The sequence below is a fragment of the Neocloeon triangulifer genome, unplaced genomic scaffold (assembly GCF_031216515.1).
Source record: "Neocloeon triangulifer isolate White Clay Creek 2 clone unplaced genomic scaffold, ASM3121651v1 ptg000001l, whole genome shotgun sequence".
Lineage (NCBI taxonomy): Eukaryota > Metazoa > Arthropoda > Insecta > Ephemeroptera > Baetidae > Neocloeon > Neocloeon triangulifer.
The window spans coordinates 3885827-3905458 of NW_026775544.1; the positions used below are offsets into that span (position 1 = coordinate 3885827).

Consider the following 19632-nt stretch of genomic DNA (forward strand, 5'->3'; position numbering starts at 1 on the left):
ACTGTCTTTAATGAGAGAGGAGTGAGATGGCGTACTGTGCTAATGATTTTCAATTAGGCTTAATTGCACCACGCGCTTCAACTATGAGTGATAATTAACAAAGAGAGCAAAAGGAATTCTCATTTCTCTTTTATTATATACACGGTAGGAAAAGTGTCATTTTCATTAGAACTTTCTTTACACGCGCTACTGAAATCAATAATAAAATAACATGTAATATTCACATACACTTCAAATATGCTTTGAAACACTTTGAAGCGAAAGTTAATAGGTCAGAATAAAATTAGCAATATCTATAAAATATAATTTTCATTTGAAAGCAAGCACTTGGCAAAAAAAATATAAATATATGTAATTATTTTATTTTGTAGCTTATTTCTGTGGCCGGCTTAAATAAGGAGATAAATTAAATAATTACGCTTTTCGAGCTTTTAATTTCCATTCTCAGAATAATTTGGTCATAATTTAAGTTATTGTTAATTCCAATCAAATTGTCCGCATAATATTTTTGAATGTTACCAAAATAAAAAATTAATTGGTTTCTGAATCTGTATGGTTTTAATTATTGAACTTATTATAAGTTCCAGGAAAAAATTTAAATCACTGAATATTATTAAAATTCGAACCTATTTTAGGGATGCTAATTAATAAACCAAAATGAACCACAAAGCTTCCAATAATTTTATAGTTCAAATAATCATAAAAAAATCAAGCTTTAACTGTTATATATGGAATATTTATCACTATTTCCATTTAAATGTTAAATAAAATCTTCGCCATTCTACAGCAAAAATTTTTATATTGTTATAGAAACTTATTAGCAATCGTTCGTACGAAAAAGTTTTATACAGAAAACAATAAGTGAATTATTTGGCTCTTTACCAATTTAGAAACTTCTGGAACAACTAAGCCGATTTGGGCACGAGGGTGCCTTCTTCTTGTAGTCAAAAGTCAATTAGTCGAAATTCCTGCTGGGCGGCGAATTCGGCGCTCGCATTGGAAATAATGGGAGGAAAAGAAGAACTCGTGTTTGAGGGCAAGAGTGCGCAGGACGGTCGGTCGCGAGGTGTGGCGCCGCTCGGCCTCGGCACCAAGAGCCGCCACGGTCTCGCAGTCAGCGCCGTCAACTCCTGCTGACGGGCACCCCTGTTTTGCTCTGTCGCTCCTCCACGGCCGCTCCACCACATAGATACATTAATGTCCCAGTGACGAGCAGTTGTTTCAGGTAAGAAGTTTCCCATTTTTTTACTCGCCAAAATCAAATCTAAAGAAAAAATTTATTTAGAAATTTTTCCAATTTGTCATTATTTAATATCTTTTATATATGTTATTTTGAATTGAAAATTGGTCAATGAGAGCAGGGGAAATTGTTGCATAACAGGAAATAAAAAAAGTTTTTTTTCCTTCAAAAAGTTATTTATAACACGGAAAAAAGAAATTAAATAAGTGAACAAAATCATACATAAACCATATTATAATTGCATCGACCACCAAGGGTGAATAAGCAACAACAATAATAATGAGATTCATATTTTTTCTAAATACAATGGGGCGAGTCAGAAGTGAAAAAGGGCTTTCGTCATTGGCTTTGTGAGAATGTTCTACTATTGTTTTCATAGGAAAACAATTTCCTGCTCTGTTGTTCTTCTTCTTATGAAAACAATAAACCAATTATAAAAGGCCATCAAGAAAATGCTCCTTTTCAACTCAATATGGCATTAGGTTGTGAGCTTCTTCTACGAAACAGAAAATTAGAAGGAGACTTTTAAGAATAAGAATACTAATTAAGGAACTAATTTTCCCAACTTTTCTTAAAATTATAGAATTTTGAGAAGGAAAATATTAACAAATTGAGTAAATTAAATCTTTTTATAACCAACTAATTTTGATTTTTTTTTCTTGACTTTTTGAACAAGAATGGAATGGAAACAGAAAATCCAGTAAGGAAAAGATTATCTTCAAAGTTCTCTTTCAAAATTTTTGATATTAATTATATTTATTATTAAAAGTTTGTAGAGTTTTTATTTGATCATTTTTTTTTTTTACTTTAATGAATTTGAACCAACATTTTATGGACAAGAATATCATCATGCTAAGCTGCTCTCAAGATTAAACTCGTGCATATTCATCTCCCCAGATAATGCTAACAAGCAGAAAATGAGGGGGCGTTTAACCTTTAATTAAAAGCAAATGTGCTGACAAACAAACAAAAATTTGTTCCGCGCGTCTCCTTTTGTTTGATCAGCTTCTAACTTCTTAATTAATTTCACCGCAGCACCAATCGAACTGGAATTTCTCAGAACAATTCAAATTCTGCATTAATTGCCACCTTGTTGAAGGCATAAACTCCAACACTCAAGTTTAATTAAAGCTCCCGTTTAAAACGGGGTCCTTTGTTAAAACCAGCTCTTGCAATAATTGAAACCGCACAAGGCGGAAAGAAAAATACAACACACGACCCTCGGGAGACAAGGGAGGATAATTTTTCACTGGAAAAGAGCAGCTGCGAAAAATCTCGTTGATTTCACCTCCGTCCGGTCCCGCTCTACTGGGTACGAAAAAAAGTTGGTGTCAAACAACACCAGGGAAGAAGTGTTTACGGCACATTTTTAATTAATTTCGTGCCTTGGAGGCTTGCCTACTTTTGCCTTCCTTGCTTACTTTTCCGCACATTATGAGAGCATTTCCGAGTGAGATTGAGGGGGCTTTGGACAAAAAAAATTACCCCAACTTATTTTAACATATGTCAAAGTGGGTGTCTAGAGGGGCCTCTTCGCCAAATTTGAGACCTCAAAAAAGGGGCGTTGCCCAAAATTTTGGGGGTTGAAAAATGACCCGAGATTTTTTTGATTGTCCATAACTTTGGAACGGTTTGGGTTAGAACAATGATCTAAACTGTTCCTGACCAAACTTTTTACGCTGAACAACTTTGCTGTTGACATAAAAGTCGTAGACTTAAGGGTAATGTCACTTTTAGGAGATTTTTATATAAAAGTAAAATTTTGACGATAATAGCCCCCTCCAATTTTTATGGTGGTATAGGAAAAAATGTAGCCCGTGAAATTTTACGTCGGCCCTGTAATTTTCAGAATGGCCATTTTTGCCGTTTTTGAGAAAATACAGGCTAAATAATAAAAAACGTGCTTTTCCGAGGCATATTTTTGGATAAAAATTTTAAAAACCTGAAAAATCAATCAGAACCACGATATATCCTAAATTTTAGTTATTTTGTCTGTGAGAACCATAAATTATTTCATATTTATTAATTTTTAAGATTTTTAAAATTTTTATCCAAAAATATGCCTCGGAAAAGCACGTTTTTCATTATTTAGCCTGTATTTTCTCAAAAACGGCAATAATGGCCATTCTGAAAATTACAGGGCCGACGTAAAATTTCACGGGCTACATTTTTTCCTATACCACCAAAAAAATTGGAGGGGGCTATCATCGTCAAAATTTTACTTTTATATAAAAATCTCCAAAAAGTGACATTACCCTTAAGTCTACGACTTTTATGTCAACAGCAAAGTTGTTCAGCGTAAAAAGTTTGGTCAGGAACAGTTTAGATCATTGTTCTAACCCAAACCGTTCCAAAGTTATGGACAATCAAAAAAATCTCGGGTCATTTTTCAACCCCCAAAATTTTGGGCAACGCCCCTTTTTTGAGGTCTCAAAATTGGCGAAGAGGCCCCTATAGACACCCACTTTGACATATGTTAAAATAAGATGGGGTAATTTTTTGTGTCCAAAGTCCCCTCAATCTCACTCGGAAATGCTCATGAGCTTTTATATTTTCCCTTTCTTTACGTACATTTAGACACGCGTTTCGCTGGCGGCTAGACAGAGATTATTACCATTTTTGCTTGCATATATTCCTTTTTTACCGAGCACTATGAAATTTCATTTGGCTAAGGCGGTTTCAAAAGAATCCCATTAGAATGCATCTCGCAGAGTTGCTTTCTGCCTCACTGGCTGCCGAGCAGATCTCTTTTGCAATATTCGTTGATGGGCTGCTCTGCTCTTTTGCGCGTGGTGCATGAGAAAATTTAAGCGAGCGCCGCCACAGATGAATTCTAATGCCTAAAAATACTCGTGCCACGGCTGCTCGTAATCATAACATCGAATTTAGTGCTAGAACTAAGACTAAATGAGCCAGAACGTTTTCAAATAAATCGTGGCAGCGAGTAAAAAATTATATGCGCATAATTCATGTATTTCTTGGCACTTTGGTAAATAGCGTAAATGGCGCTCGTTGCTTTTTGAGTATATGCACCTGTCCTGAAATAAAAATTCATGTTTTGAAATTTAAATCTGAGTTTTGTCATCTTTATGTGTTTATAAAATAGAGGGAAGTAAATTTAATGATACTAGGCGTCAAGATATTTTATAAATATTTAAATTTATAGTGGCTTTTACGTGGATTGCTCCTTGTAATAAAGAATTCAATTAATTTATTCTCTCGCAACGAGAAAACGATGCAAAGGAGGAGAGAATGCTTTGTGATTGATATTGTCCAAATTATTTACAAAAAAGAAAAAAAAATCATTGGGATGCTTGCGTCCTATTTTTAAATGTGTTTTAAAAGTGCATATAAATTAATTGTTGCAAGTTTTTTCTCTTTTTATATATATTATTCCTGGAACCTTGTGAATTGAGACACTAATTAAAATGTCTTTTCTTATTGTCTTTGTCGAAATTTAGTTCCAGAGTAAATTTAACAACTTAAATGAAAAATATTTTCCCTAATTAATTAAATATATTTGGAAATAATCTCCCTAACAATAAGATGAAAACATTTTGAAACTTGAATGCGTAAAATGTACTAAAGCTGTTAGAAATTAGTTTCGAGCTTTAAAAATTAGATTTGATGAGCTAACAAATTATTTCTATTAAATGCAGAAATATTAAAACTGAAGCAAATGAACATAAATGTAAATTGTAAAATTAATAAATTAATTTTATTTAAACACGATTTGATAAAAAATTTTTACTCGGTTCTTGGAATATGTGGTTGATAATATCACTTATAACTGAAAATTAGAAAAATTGTAATTGCGAGAGTTAAGAATTTAAAATATATTAACTTTTGTAAGAAAAGTGGTTTTAAAAGCCAAATTAGCATAGGTTAAAGGTTTCCAAATTTACAAATGGTTTCATTTGAATGCGGAAGTAGTAAGGTACCCCTCATCTCAATATCACTTCTCGGAAAGTCAAACGATGCCATCAAATTATCTGTTTCCCTTGGGACGGTCTCAACAAGCTACGGGCTTTGCAATTCTCTCAAGAGGCACACGATAAATTGTACACGAGCGCTCGCGATACAGTACGATTGTCAAAGGCACACATAACATTCGTATTTCCATTAATATTTGAGATGTCATCAGGCATTCCTATCGCAAGAGAAGAAGTGCCGCGATGCTAATATCGCAGCGCGCAAAATTCCCCCTTGCATTATTAAGGACCGTCTCCGACAGATTCTCTCTATCTCTACCATGTACACACTTATCTTGTGCGAAAACGTGTGTGGCGAAAAGTTGAGTGCGCCAAAAGCACACACCCGCTCCCTTTTTGCGCACGTAGCTAAATTACCGGAATTTGGCACGTGAGAGACGCGTTATTCCGAGGTATACATGTATACAAAAAAGATTCTCCTTTTCCTCCTCCCAGAGAGAGAAATTTAGATTCGCATGCACGAGCGACCACGGACTGACTGAGCAGGCGGAGTCACATCTTTTCATTCAGACTTGACAGCAGCTTCTTTAAAGATATCGCTTTCAGAAAACGTTAGGGATGGGCGGCATAACGTATACTGAATTGGAAATCTACATCTCCCTCTAAATATAAATGTACAAAATCCATTGAAAAAATATTTTCAAAAGTAGGTAATTTTTTTGTGTGAGCGCTGAATTAATTTCCAATTTATTCTGAAACTAGAACAGATTTGGAGGCATTTCATTTGCCAGATTTTGTCTCGGTTTACCGAAAAAAGACATCAATCAATGGTGCATTAGTCTTGGTCTGATAGTAATGGTTTTTGCATTAAGCTCACGACGCACACACGTTGTGTGTATTTCGACGTCATTCAATCAGCTAATTGCGCCCGACCAACTGAAAAAGCCGCCTTTGATTTTATGGCCCTAGGCGCAGGCAGTAAAAGTCAATAACGGGCAAACAATCTGCGGCGCAATGAGAGCAGTAAACAAAGCCTTAATTGAAGAGCTCGTGACTAAGCCGGCCAGTCGCACGGATTAACACAGCAGATTGCTGTAACGCGAGTAGAGACGAAAAAATATCAAAGTTACCAACAAAGGACGCTGCACGCACTAACACTGACCACTGACGGATCACGTTTTTCGTGAAAGATAGTCGGAAATACGCCTCTTTCTGTTGCTAACAGGAGAGAGTTTATTGCTGAGGACAGAGTGAACTCTGATGGATTTTGAAATAAGTGAATTTGATTAATTTAATTTAACATTCACTGGATTTTACTCATGATTGCAGAGGGAAATTGACCGTTTTTACTCTCACAAAATTTTCACTAGTTATATTATGTGTTTTTTTTTTTATAAATTGTTTATACAAAAATCTTCACATAGGAAAAAAGGATTTTTCAAATTTCATATTCAAATTGAAACCGCGAAATTGTAGAATTGAATTTAAAGAAATTTATTATTCATACAGTTTATAAAAATTGATGTTTCACCTCTTTTTGAATTTAATATTTCGGTTTTCATAATTATTAATTTATTTGGAGTTATTTTTTATCCCACAGAATTATTTAATTTGATTTTTCCCAACTACGTCACGTAACTTTTATAAATATTCGTCTGAAATCACTATTTCAGAAAAATTATTTTCATAAAATGAGTCTACAGTGCAAAATTGAAAATAATGATCTCGATTTTGCCTCTTGGATGTTATTTATTTACAATAAAGTTTACAAAAATTCAACTCCTGCTGATTTTTTGGAATTCTCTGTTTATTTAACATGTTTTTCTAGCCCAGAACTCCCTGAGATGTAGGACAAAAATAGAAGTTAATTTAGAATGAAATATATTCGAAATAAACAATCCATTTTAGCGCCGCGCTGAATGATGGTTAGCATATACACGCGGCTGTCACACACGCGGCCAGAATATACACGAGGGCAAGTGCCCGCCAAACTGCCAAAAACAAACTGCTATATAATTATTTTTCTCTCTTCTCTAAATCCAATTGTCCGAATGAATAAATGGAGGGCCTCAGAGCAGCTGCTGCTCATTCCTTCAGACATTACGCACTAATTTATTGTAAATATCCCGAGCGCACCGTCTGCCGGCGGCGCCGTTTCGCGCAGAGGAAATGGATTGTTTGTTTGAATAAATATTTTTTTTCTCTCTCTACCCCGTTCGTTCGCCCACCCGTTCTAAAAGAGACGGAAACGTGCTTTTACTGACCCTTTGGTTTGTTTAATTCCAGGCAATGCCGACAGCGACGGCAGCTAAATCATCACCCATCCAGTAAAGCCCACTTAATCTGCACCCAAGCACTATCAAAGCTCTATTTGACATGACCATCAGATAAACAAGAAAAACATGGAAGAACCTTCCGCAGACGTGCTCTTCGAGCAATGCAACAACTCGGACTTCCGAGAGATGCCCCTATGTCGCAGCCTGAGGAACAGCAGTGATGAGGAGGCCGCTGACCGTTTGTCCGAGACCATGACCCAAATTGTGTCCATCATCGTTCCCATTCTCTTTGGCATCATCATTATCATCGGACTGATTGGCAACGCACTGGTTGTGGTCGTTGTGAGCGCTAACGCCCAAATGCGTTCCACCACCAACCTCCTGATCATCAACCTGGCCGTCGCTGACCTCCTCTTCATCATCTTCTGCGTGCCCTTCACTGCCAGCGACTACGTCTTGACTTACTGGCCTTTCGGCGACGTCTGGTGCAAAATCGTCCAGTACCTGATCGTGGTCACTGCATACGCCAGTGTCTACACCTTGGTGCTCATGTCCCTTGACAGGTTTCTAGCAGTCGTCCACCCCATCAAGTCCATGTCTGTCCGAACCGAGAGACACGCGGTCATCGCCATCTGCGTCCTCTGGGTGTTGATCGTCTTCAGCTCGGTGCCGGTTTACTACAGCCACGGAGAGAGGCATTACCCCTTTTTGGATGAGGTGCACATCGTGTGCGTTTTCCTCAACGAAGAGTACCAGTGGGCCGCCTTCCAGATCAGCTTCTTTGTTACGTCCTACGTGCTGCCCCTGGCCCTCATCTGCGGCCTCTACCTCTGCATCTTGCTTCGTCTGTGGCGAGGAGTGGCCCCTGGGGGTCGTGTCTCGGCCGAGAGCCGTCGGGGCAAGAAAAGGGTTACCAGAATGGTAGTGGTCGTGGTGGCTACTTTCGCCATCTGCTGGTGTCCCATCCAGATCATCCTGGTCATGAAGAGCCTGGAAATGTACGAAATCAGCGCCTTCGGAATCATGGTGCAGATCATCAGCCACGTGCTCGCCTACATGAACTCGTGCGTCAACCCCATCCTCTACGCTTACCTCTCCGAGAACTTCCGCAAGGCTTTCCGAAAAGTGATCTACTGTTGTCCGGGAGGCACTGCCATTGGTGGCCGATCTCCTGGCGGCGCAATCTCAGCGGTCAACAATGAAGGCGAGGGTCGCAACGGCCGTGACCCGGAGGATACACGAGCACTCAACGCCACCAAAACCACTAGAACTAATGGCAACAATGATATTTTGTAAAGAATTAACAAATCTACTAAAGAAAGAACTGAAAAACTCGAAGTGAGATGTTAAGTTAGAAACTGATGTGGACTAGAAGTGTGTGGTGCCTGGTGCGCTTTGCCCTTCTTTCTGATCGTCTCTTGAACTTTTAATTCCCTCTCCGAGCCGCAAATTTGAACCGCCTCTGTTCGATGTGATCGCTGTTCCTCAAAAGAAAAAAAAACAAAAACAATTCCAATAATCGTTTTTGGTGGTCGGAGAGGGGCGCCATGCAGCCACCCGATGGTCAACTCCATTCGTGAGAGGTAAGCATTTTTTTCTGGAACTTTAACTACCTACTTGGAAGAACTTTTGCACTTAAAATGCCCGGTTTTTTACTTTTGTGGAGAGAACATTATGTGCAGCGCCCACTTTATCACCACTTCAAGCGCGTGTCCCTTCACGTCAGTTTTCTCTCTTCTTTTTTCCCTCGTGAAAAGCAATATCACTCGCTCTTTTCGGCCACGCTGGCTGCTAATGGGATGATAACTCGAGAAGGGTGCCACCGCTTTTCGACGAGCGTAATTATGTTTATAGAAAGATGCCTGTTGGACGAGTTCCCATATCAGTTATGATCGATATCACCGTGACCCGAAAGCCAGTGTGCATTAGCACCACGCTGTTCTCATTCAAAATTTTTCTCATTTTAATTCCATTAAGCTTGTGATGCGTGAAAATGTTTTTATATTGGAAAATATCCCCAATCTAAAGGATTCTATCCAATTTAGTTTTATGAAAGGGCGCACACGTGCGTGCGACCCCCCTAAGAAAGTTTATTATCGATTTGGCACGAGAAAATGTGTACGTTTACAAATCGCTTTTGTTCCCGTTGTTCCCTTTCTTCTACTAGAGCTTCCATCTCAACGGAGCATCAATCATTTTTGACAGCCTGCGGAATTAAAGGGCAATAAAATATGCTAACCTATTCGGCGTGAATTAGATTACTTGGTCATTTATTTCGCGTTATTTACGGACGCAGCGGGAGCCCGCACGTCAGACTAAAAATTATTAATGGACTTTCCCCGAACATCTTCATTCAAAAATGATAATATTCTAAAAGCAGGTCAGCCGTGTTTACGGTTTGATAAATTTCCAACTATATAGAGAGGAATGGAATGCGCGCAGCAAAATTTAAATATGAAAGAGATTGACATTAGTTTTAATGGCGTTCTCTAGGTCTATATATTTTGCTCAAGAATTTTATATTAAACAGATGCGATAGAAGTTAATTGCATTTTAATCCTTACAAGTATGTCTGCGCGGCTACGAGCTGGAATTTGAAGCAGGAAAAGGGCTCTTACCAGACCTGGAAAACAAAAGGAATAGAACATTAGAATTTTTTGTTTTTACAAATGTGAGTAAAAATAAGTGTATTTATTTAGAGACATATATCACAACTACGATGAAATTTCAATTAATTTATTCATTAACTAAAAAAAATATCTCCCACTTCAGAACAACAAACATTTTAACTTAAATTTAGCACGAGTCCTTTTCGATTTGAAAAATTAACTTAAAATTTGAAACTTTTTTCATTACCGGAAAAATTTAAAATATTTAATTATTTGTTAGTCTGAAGAGTTTAAAGAACCAAAAACTCGTCGCTCATCGTGCGGCAATCAATAAGTCGCGACGAGAGATCATTGAGAATGTACACAATTGAGTGTGCGAGGCGCAATATTGTGTTTGGCGACGCTCAATCCGGATATTACTCTGGCAATTTCGTTTCTGGTGAAGGGTTGACGCGACTGACCCAATAATATTCAATCAACGGGGGCGAGATTGGAAAGGAAGAGATGCAGCATCCTTCCTGCTTAAGAGTGGCGCGCGTGTTATGCTTTTTTCCGCGTATAAAGGCGCATTGTTAGGCCCGACACGTGCCCTCGGCTTATATTTCACGCTGCACTATAATGGCGAAAAACGCCACCTTATCATGTGCCACACGAGGCCCACCCTCACTACTTTGTGTTATTTTATCAAAAAAATGCTGCTGCGCACAGACACACTCCCTAATTCGGGGAAAAATCGTTGTTTATCAGCTAATGCATGTCTTGTGCTGGAAGATTGCTATAGTGGTCATTCACGCACTCGGTTTTCTCAAACCTAGAACTAATATTCAAGTGTGTGGAGTTGCATGTATTGTATGGTGCACGTCATTGCATCGTCAGTAAAAGTTCATTCCTCTGCTGCGGAGAGATAGGGTGAGCTGCTGACTCAATTTATTGTGATTAAAAATGCCATTCTTGCGCTCAAAAAGCATTATTTATTTGGGCTCTAGGGAAAATTGTGAAGAAAAATTCCTCAACGCTACATTTAAATAATACCAAAAGCCATTAACAGGTTTTTTTATCGTCGAGATATAAAACAGAAATAAATTCTTAATCACAAAAATTCTTCAGTGTTATTTTTTTATGAAAATTGAATGCTTTCATAATTTTTAATTTTAACATGCTGTGTAAGGAGCCTTTTTATTCTTATATCAGTGAATTTTATAACGAAATAGGGGAACATAGACCATGGATCAAAATTATTTGTATTTATGTGATAGTTTTTAAGGTAATGAAGCTCCTCGTCTGGCCTCCAGCAAAGTGTGAATGATCAATTTTATGCGCAGCAAGGATTTTAATCTAAGGAAGCCTAATCAGTAATCGGATTTAATAATTTTAGGCGGTAAGAGAATAAGCTTTATTGATCAGTTGCTAAACTTTTGGCTCTAAATAAAGCTGCTATAAAGACCTTTTCATTTGATTATATCCACATTACTTTCACTTTTCCTCCTAGTTTTAAGCTTTTCGAGTACTTTTAATTATCAGAGATATTTTAACTAGCTTGAAATTTAATTAAAGATCGCTGAATTTCTGCAAATTATTAAAATAATTCAGATTTTTATGAAATACATGTCTCCTTTCATTGAGATAATTGAAGTAAAAAAATAAAAAAATAAATAAAAAAAATCATCAATGTAATGTTTTACTTTTTTTATGTTGAATCTTGCGGCAGGGCACTCAAAAAAATTAATTCTTGGGATATTCACACTAAAATTTAGTAGTGATTGAATTTTATCAAAATATAAATTTTATTAAATTAATTAAATTCAATTTAGTAAAAGTGTTCTAAAATGTGGTGGTCAAATGTTTGCGAAAACAAATTACAACACAAAGAAAAATAAAGATCAAAAACTAAAATTGGTATTGGATACCTTGATTAATCTTTTTATAACTGATGTGAGTTGTTTCTTAATCAATATTTTTCATCAAGACTCCACAAATTTCTTTATGTAAAATATGAGCTCTTTTGAAATGATGTTTTGTTTAAGAATGTTGACTGATACAGTCGAATAAAAAAGAGAAGAGCCTTGCGTCGCTTTCAAGAGTAGCACTTCATTCGCATACTATGAATTGCACAATATGCCATTTTGCCAAAAGGGTCGCAGAAACAGGTCTTTCGCAAAACCTCGGCAAATAACACGTTTGTGTAGCAAGTGAACAAATTTGAGGGCACTTGTAGAGGTATATTGCGGTGCACGCTGCTGGGGCTCTGTGTTGTTTGTGTTCGAATAAAATTTGTGGCGGCTGAAACTGCTGCTTTTCAGCACAAGCACTCGAACGAGAGCGTCGTAATTTAGATTGCAACTTTGCAGCCAAACACAACAGACCCTTGTTCCCGGCGGAATGTGCAAGGGCGGTGATATAGAGTCGCCTCGGGGCGCAACTCACCAAACTCTCCTCGTGTTTCTCACACCGACACACAGATGGGAAACTATTTAATGATTTGCCCTCACGGCTCGCTTGCTTCTTTCAGCGGTGAAATTATCACAATCGAGTTCCCTCACAATCTGTCAAAGGATGCGAAAAAGGTAAAGATAAAGATAATTAACTGGTGCTTGAAGTTAATTTTAAATTATGTATGTATCAAATTTATAGAAAGGCATAACGGCATTTGGATTAATTTAATTCTATAAAAAAATGAAATGTTTAAAAAAAAATATAGAAAATTATTATCAATATAAAACTAAATTTTAATTCAAAAAGTACTGGAAAAAGGCAATATAATAGATATAAAAATGAGACTGCACTTAATTCATTTGCAAACTTAGAATAATAAAATAAAAAACAATAAATAAAATAGAAAAAAAAGTTTGCTTTTCAAAAAATCAAGATAAAATTATTATTTACTATATTAAATAATCATTTATTTTAAGTTTCATGCAGTTAATTTTTTTCAAAAAAAAAAACCCTTATCATGCATTCTGTACCAAAAGAGAGAAAAATTGCAAAAAGAGATGTATGATGATTGCCTAGTGATAAATAGTTTCACGCACTGCCAGTCCCTTATGCATGAACATTTCTGACGAAATAGGAGTGGTGCGTGAGCGCGAAATCGCACACTTAGAATGAATAATGCATGTGATAAATTATTTATACTTGTGTGAGGGTGCAGTAGTAGTTTCTCACCGATGAGAGGAATTGTTTAAAAACATTCACATCACGGTACGAGGGCTGATAATTTCCAAAAGCACGCATCAATATAATAATATTTTATAATTATTTTTTTTAGATAATGAAAAAAAATTAATAAATAATTTAATAAAATTAAATTTTGGAATCATCTTAAACACTTTAAACCCGTTTCTAACTTATTCCATTGAAAAATTTAACTAAGTCTGCTGCTTGTTTATGCGAAATGTGTATAAATAGATTTTTTCGGAGATAGCAATTTTACGAGGGAATAAAAAAACAGTTGGTACACCCAACCAACTCCAGATTTCTCACAGCTCTTGCTTAGAGCAGTGACAGCTCTAAGCTCAGAGCTGCCGCAGCTCCAAGAGAACGTTATGAGAAATTGTTAGAGCAGTGACTGCTCTATCGCAACGTTATGGACAAATTTTTAGAGCTATCACAGCTCTATGAAATTTCCCATAACGTTGAATTAGAGCTGTAGCAGTTCTTAACTTCGTTGGGTGTAGCTTTTGTAACATATTTGATGGAAAATGAACTGAAATGTGCATGGCCTAAAATTATGTTATCTAGAAAAAGTCAAAAGTTTTTTAAAATTACCGATTTGATGAAAAAAAAATGTTTTGATATAGATTTGAGTGATTCACATACTATTTTTTTCACATTTTCAAAGAAAATACAATTTCACCTATGTACATGAGATTTAAAAGAAAATAAAAACTAATTTTTCAATTACTCGACTTTTTTTGCCTGAATTCACAATTTTTATAACAATTTCTACAGCTAAAAAAATCCAGCATATGATAAGCGTAGATTTTTCCGAATCAAATTGAAAACACGCCATTAAATTGAAGTATGGATGAATTCTTTCCATTATATTATTCAAATAGCAAACTTTCCCTCTGATTGTTGGCGAATTTCAAATCGTGCGCTGGCTTTCGTTTGTTGGCGACAATAAGGGCGATGAATACCATCGTGTGTGCTGAAATCAGGGCATGTGCCAAGTGAGTGAGCACAGACGATTTGCATCGGCATATCGTCGGAGCAGAGAGAAAAGATATATCTTTTGCACAGACGACGAGAGCCGCTCGTTCTCACGCGCCCAAGGCAAACACCCACACCCGCGCGGTGATTTTCGTTTTCATTAACCCGCCGGCCAGAGAGAATAAGAGCGCCTAATTGGATTTACAGTGCACTCGTTCACTGATAATCTGGCGCCGGCGTTAATTTCGTCTGCAAAAATCTCGTTGCCGCACTCGGCGAATTCAAATTCAAGCCGCAAAACAGCGGCGCGTGTGTTGGTTAATGGAGTTCGCAGCCCGGAATTTCGACGTGCTCGCTCGCACTAAACAATCCACTCGGCAACGGTAGCGATGTGATGTTTTCGCGGTTGCGAAGTTTATTCAAATTAGTCCGGATCTAGGCCTGCACCGGCATTGCGTAATGGACCGTGGAATAGTTTATTTTGCCAAGCTCGGTGGAAATGCTGGGTAAACACTCGAGAGTGAGTGAATATCACACGGGAATGAAGAAGGTTTATTTCACGTGAGTTTTGTTTTAATTTGAATGCTTAACAAATTCAATATATGAAACATTTGGAAATATATTTTGGTTGGAATCTTGCACTGAAAAAACTCTTTGTCTTTTAGAGATCATTCAAATTATTATGATTTAGATAGCCCTGCTTTAAAACCAAAGATGACATATAAATCAATATTGCAGTTGGATCCCAGCAAAAATTAATAAAATAAATTTATATGCTCCTGAACATGACAATAATATTTAATACCTACAATAAAAACAGTCCTTGGGAATTCACCGAGAAAAGAAATTTGAGGCTCGATCTGGCTAAATTTGAGCCAAGTTGGCGAGGGGCGAAATCGTGTTCAAATTTTAAAATACCTGGAACGATGATCATCGCAAGGACGGCCGCCGCTTGACGCTTTTCCGGGACCCGAGTGACCCGACATCACTGGGTTTTTCCTGAGAAAACACTCAATTTCGCGACTTACACAAATCACAACATCACACCCAACTCTTTGTAAACAATTACTGACCGCGCCCCCTCATTTTTCCCCTTCCCCTCCTTCCTCCTTTTACGCAACAAAAAAGGGTGCGATTGTATAATGATAATGTACTGATTGGCAGGCAGCGCTTCCAAATTTCGAAGGCAGCGTAATAAATCTATTAAAAACACGGGGACCTCATTTGCTGTGATGTTATTCTTATGATCGAGGTCAAGATCAAATTGGTGCTATAATGAGGTCCCCGAGTAAAAATTGGGGGGGGGGGGGCTTGTATGTAATTGTTTACAGAGAGATTTAATTTTGTGATTTAAGTATGTATCAGTCGTGAAATGGGTTCCATACTGACTGTTTTCTCAGGAAAAACTCGGTGAAAACGGGTCTTGGAGAAGCGTCAAGCGACGGCCGTCCTCAATTTGATCATCGTTTCAGTCGCGGCACCAGGTTAAATTTTAACACGATTTCGCTCTTCGCAAACTGTAGTCAAATTTTGTATCGTCTGGAGCCTCAAATTGATGAAACTTTTTCTCGGTGAACGTTGTTACTTTGTCTAGTTGTTTATAAATAGTGATAATTTAAATTCGCAGTTAGAAAATTAATATGCGTGGCCTAACTGGCTTATGCCGCATGTGTTTTTATCATTTTCAGTTATGAGAAATTATGTAAATTGTCTTCCATATAATTTTTTTTTACCAATTTTTGGGTGAACAATGTTGTTCATTGCTCTGCGTGAAAATAAAATAGTCTATACCAACTGAAAGTAGACCTGATAAATTATTATTTAATTTTGTTACAGGTTTTTTCGGAGTTGTATTTAAAACAAATAATGTTTTTAAATATATATTAAGAATTAAAAAAAATTTAAGTCACATTACTTGTTTAATAATTTCTCATTGCTGCCTCCTGTCTGAATTCCTTTCATAAAATCAACCATAGACTTCAGTAAGGCAATCTAATCAATAAGATAAAAAAAACGAAATGCGAAGGAGCTGAAAGACGCAGTGACTATAGCATCATCTTCGTCTCTGCGGAAGAATTCTTTTTAAAAGCCGCGAGCCTGCATGCGGCACGTTGGCTTTTCTCTGCTCTAATTTGATTGTCTGCCGCCGCAAGACGGGATGAACGGGACATGCAAATGGAGCAGGTGTAAGGCTGACGGACGGGCGGAGACACTGCATTAGCATGCGGCCGGATTAATTTAATTGAGCACGCTGCGAAATTGCGATGCGGCGACAGCGTCGAGATAATCTCCGCTGCATATACATCTAATGTATGTACAGCTTGCATTGCGTAACATAATTGTGTTGGGTGGTTGGTTGGTTAGTTTGTTCCTGGCTGATGTAATTAAAGCATCGATAAATAGACCAGCGTGCCGTTCAGCCCGCAAATTAATTTGTTCAATTGTTGACTGATCCGACAATTCCGAGTTTGCTTGACCAAGCGCTTCGATTTTCTGCTCAGTTGATTCCGATAATTAGTTTTGTGTATTTTTATCTGCCAGACTAGCGTCGCCAGCGCCAGTTGAATGCAAACAGGTGTGAAACTCTGATTTAAATTTTCTTAAAGGAACTCGCAGAAAGAGGAATTTAGTTTTAACGAAATTCCAGATGAAATTGCAAAACCAAATTGTTTTCAAGAGTGTTCTGCCTTATAAATAAATTATTTCCGAAAAATATAAATAATAAACTTATACATTGAAGTTATACGACATATTTGTTTAAATTAATATTATTTTTATAGGGAAATAACAAAAAAATGCAATGTTTCATATCTCGAATACATTACCATCCAGAATATTTATTTGCTGATATTTTAACCGCTCTAAATTTGTAAATCCAGAGCTAAAGTATCAAAATATGATTCATTCATAAAAGAAACTTATTTAGTGTTATGTAAGCTTTAATTTAATATTTTTATTAACCTGAAAAATATAATGCTAAAAAAACATATTATTACTTGTAACTATTTATTAAATACATTATTTTTCTCTTCATTTACATAAATAAATTACAAGAATACCATCGGGGTGTTTGTCTAATAATTCAATGCTTCCCTCTGATTAATTTTTTTGTTTCAATGTAGAATTTTAATAAATTTGGACAAATGGTCTAAAATAATTTAGACCATCCTAATTTAACTGATAATTGACTTTCAAGTAAATCTGAACAAATCTCCAAGTAATTGAATTTATCATCCTTTTTTCCTTTTAAACTCATATGTAAAAAAGGTAGCTCCTTCAAAGAATTTTGCTCACATAAATACTTCACATTGAAGCGCATGAAAGATCCTATTTTTGACGTAAATCACCAATTAACGTTTAAGAAGTAGAAAGCACGGTATGCGAATTTACTAAAGTTTCCGTCTCTGATGTGAAAAGAAAAGGTGAATTGGCGCCCAATTTAACCTTGATTTCACAGAGAACCTCTTCTCAAAATTCCACTTCACTTCCTTCGAGGTAAAACGGTTCTCTTTTTAAACTCGTGGCGGCAGCCAATTTCCCAATATCATTTTCCAGCAGCCGCACAATGGCGGTTGCCTGTCGGCGGAATATAGAGTGAGATAAAATTACGCATAACATATTTTCCCGCCGGCTTAAATTTCATCCGGGTTGTTCTCACTCGGCAAATTTTTTCCGCTGAAAACAGATGCCGACGCGTGCGTTGCAAGGTCATACACGGGTGGTGACTTGCGTAAGAGCAATTTTCGATCTGTATCGCTTTCCGATGCAAACGGGGCCACATAATGAGCAAATAATAATGCACTTCTTTCTTCATGAGACGTATAACAGATCTCCTGAGAGAGCGACAAATGAGCTTAGGTGCAAAATGCTTTGCTCATTTTCACGCTCCACTTCTTCAGGTAATGCAATGCATTCGTGCAAAAGGCAGCATTCGCTCGACTTGACAAGAAAGAAATAAAGAAAAGGTACCTGTCAATTCTTATGTATATCCGTCGAGTATTTTTCCAAGTGTGCAAGTAGTTGAAATTGAGAAAGTCCTGGTTGAGAATTTTCTTGGTGGATCAGAGGTTTAATATTATTTAAGTTTCGAAATGCAAATTTTTGTTATGACTCTCCACTAGCTAATTCTAGTTTCCAAATGAGTTATTTTGTTACATGACGAGGGAGTTAGAATCGGTTTAATAATTTGTATTTTTTTACAAATTTACATCTTTTTAATCACAATCAGAAGGAAGAGAATCTCTAACAAAAAACATCAAACATACTAGAATTTTAATATTTAATTGAAAAAAAACATACATTAATGAATTAGTTAACGAAGCGAAAAATGAAATCATCCTCAAAAACATTCTTTATTCAAAAACGTTTAGCAACCCTATATATAATCATATAAGCAAAAAAGAAAAAAAAATCAGAAAAATTCAGAAAAAATTGAAAGAAAGAAAATCACTTAAAGTTCTTCGATTGATTTAATTTAAATTATTCTAAAAAAAAATTGGTACCCTTATCTTACAGTTTGCTGGAAAAAATTTGGACCCTATTTTTAAATTGCTTTCCAGAAAACGGAAAAGTAAACATTTGCTTAATCCAAATCGGTTATTAGTTTTTACTTTAGAAGTCTGACCCTTCCGGTGTCTGCCAGAATAATTACCGGGCCCTTGTTGACTCTAGTCCCGAGCTGTGAATGAAACGCCTACCCTGGGGCAGTCAAAGAGGCAAAGCTGTGCCTCAATTTTGGCCGCGGTCTATCGCCCCATCGCTCGTCGCCCGGCCTAGTTTTGTAGGCAACCCACCTCTCTTGGTGTGCTTTTTGAGATCGCTTTGGGTGGCATTAATTTCGCATCCATTTCTACAGGCAGAATTATGCAATCCGCCAAGCAGACCGATTTAGCGGGTTGCCTATGTGGAACTTTGAACGTGGGTAAACTAGATGTGCTGTTGGTGATGATAATATCTGACTACGTGAGATTCGGAGCGGCTGCTGCGTCGAGCTCGATTGGCTGATTTCTGATCAAAGACGACGAGGCTGAAATTGTTTAGTGGGATGCGGAGTAGCTGACGCCATATCTGTGGAGACGTGCTGTGAAATGTGAGAGATTGGATTTCACTGAAATCGAACATTAATTACTGAGGCGTTCTGCGCAAATTGCTGCCGAAATAGGTTTCATGCAATTCATGTGATTGAATAGTTATTAAGCAGGCGGGTTTGACAGCATAAAAATTTTTCGCATTTACAATAGGATTTCTCCTTGATTACAAAAATCTATTTTAACAATTATTTTTTGGTTTTTTTTTATTACTATTGCTGTTGACTATTTTCACATACATTTTTATAATCACTCTTTATATCGCTTAATATTCAACAATTTAAAAACATTTGATCGATGGAAAAGGAACTGTTGAACAAAGTGACTAGCAAAAATACT

At 36.8% G+C, this 19632-nt stretch overlaps 1 protein-coding gene across 1 annotated transcript in view; it reads left to right on the forward strand.

Moving 5' to 3' along the window:
- Positions 1-1107: 1107 nt before the first annotated feature.
- Positions 1108-19632, forward strand: part of LOC132205799 (allatostatin-A receptor-like) — a 33979-nt gene continuing 15454 nt past the window's right edge. Inside the window, exons 1-2 of the mRNA XM_059635097.1 lie at positions 1108-1225; positions 7459-9031. Of these exons, the coding sequence (XP_059491080.1) occupies positions 7575-8744 (1170 nt within the window). The 5' untranslated portion in view covers positions 1108-1225; positions 7459-7574 and the 3' untranslated portion in view covers positions 8745-9031. The remainder of the gene's footprint in view (positions 1226-7458; positions 9032-19632) is intronic.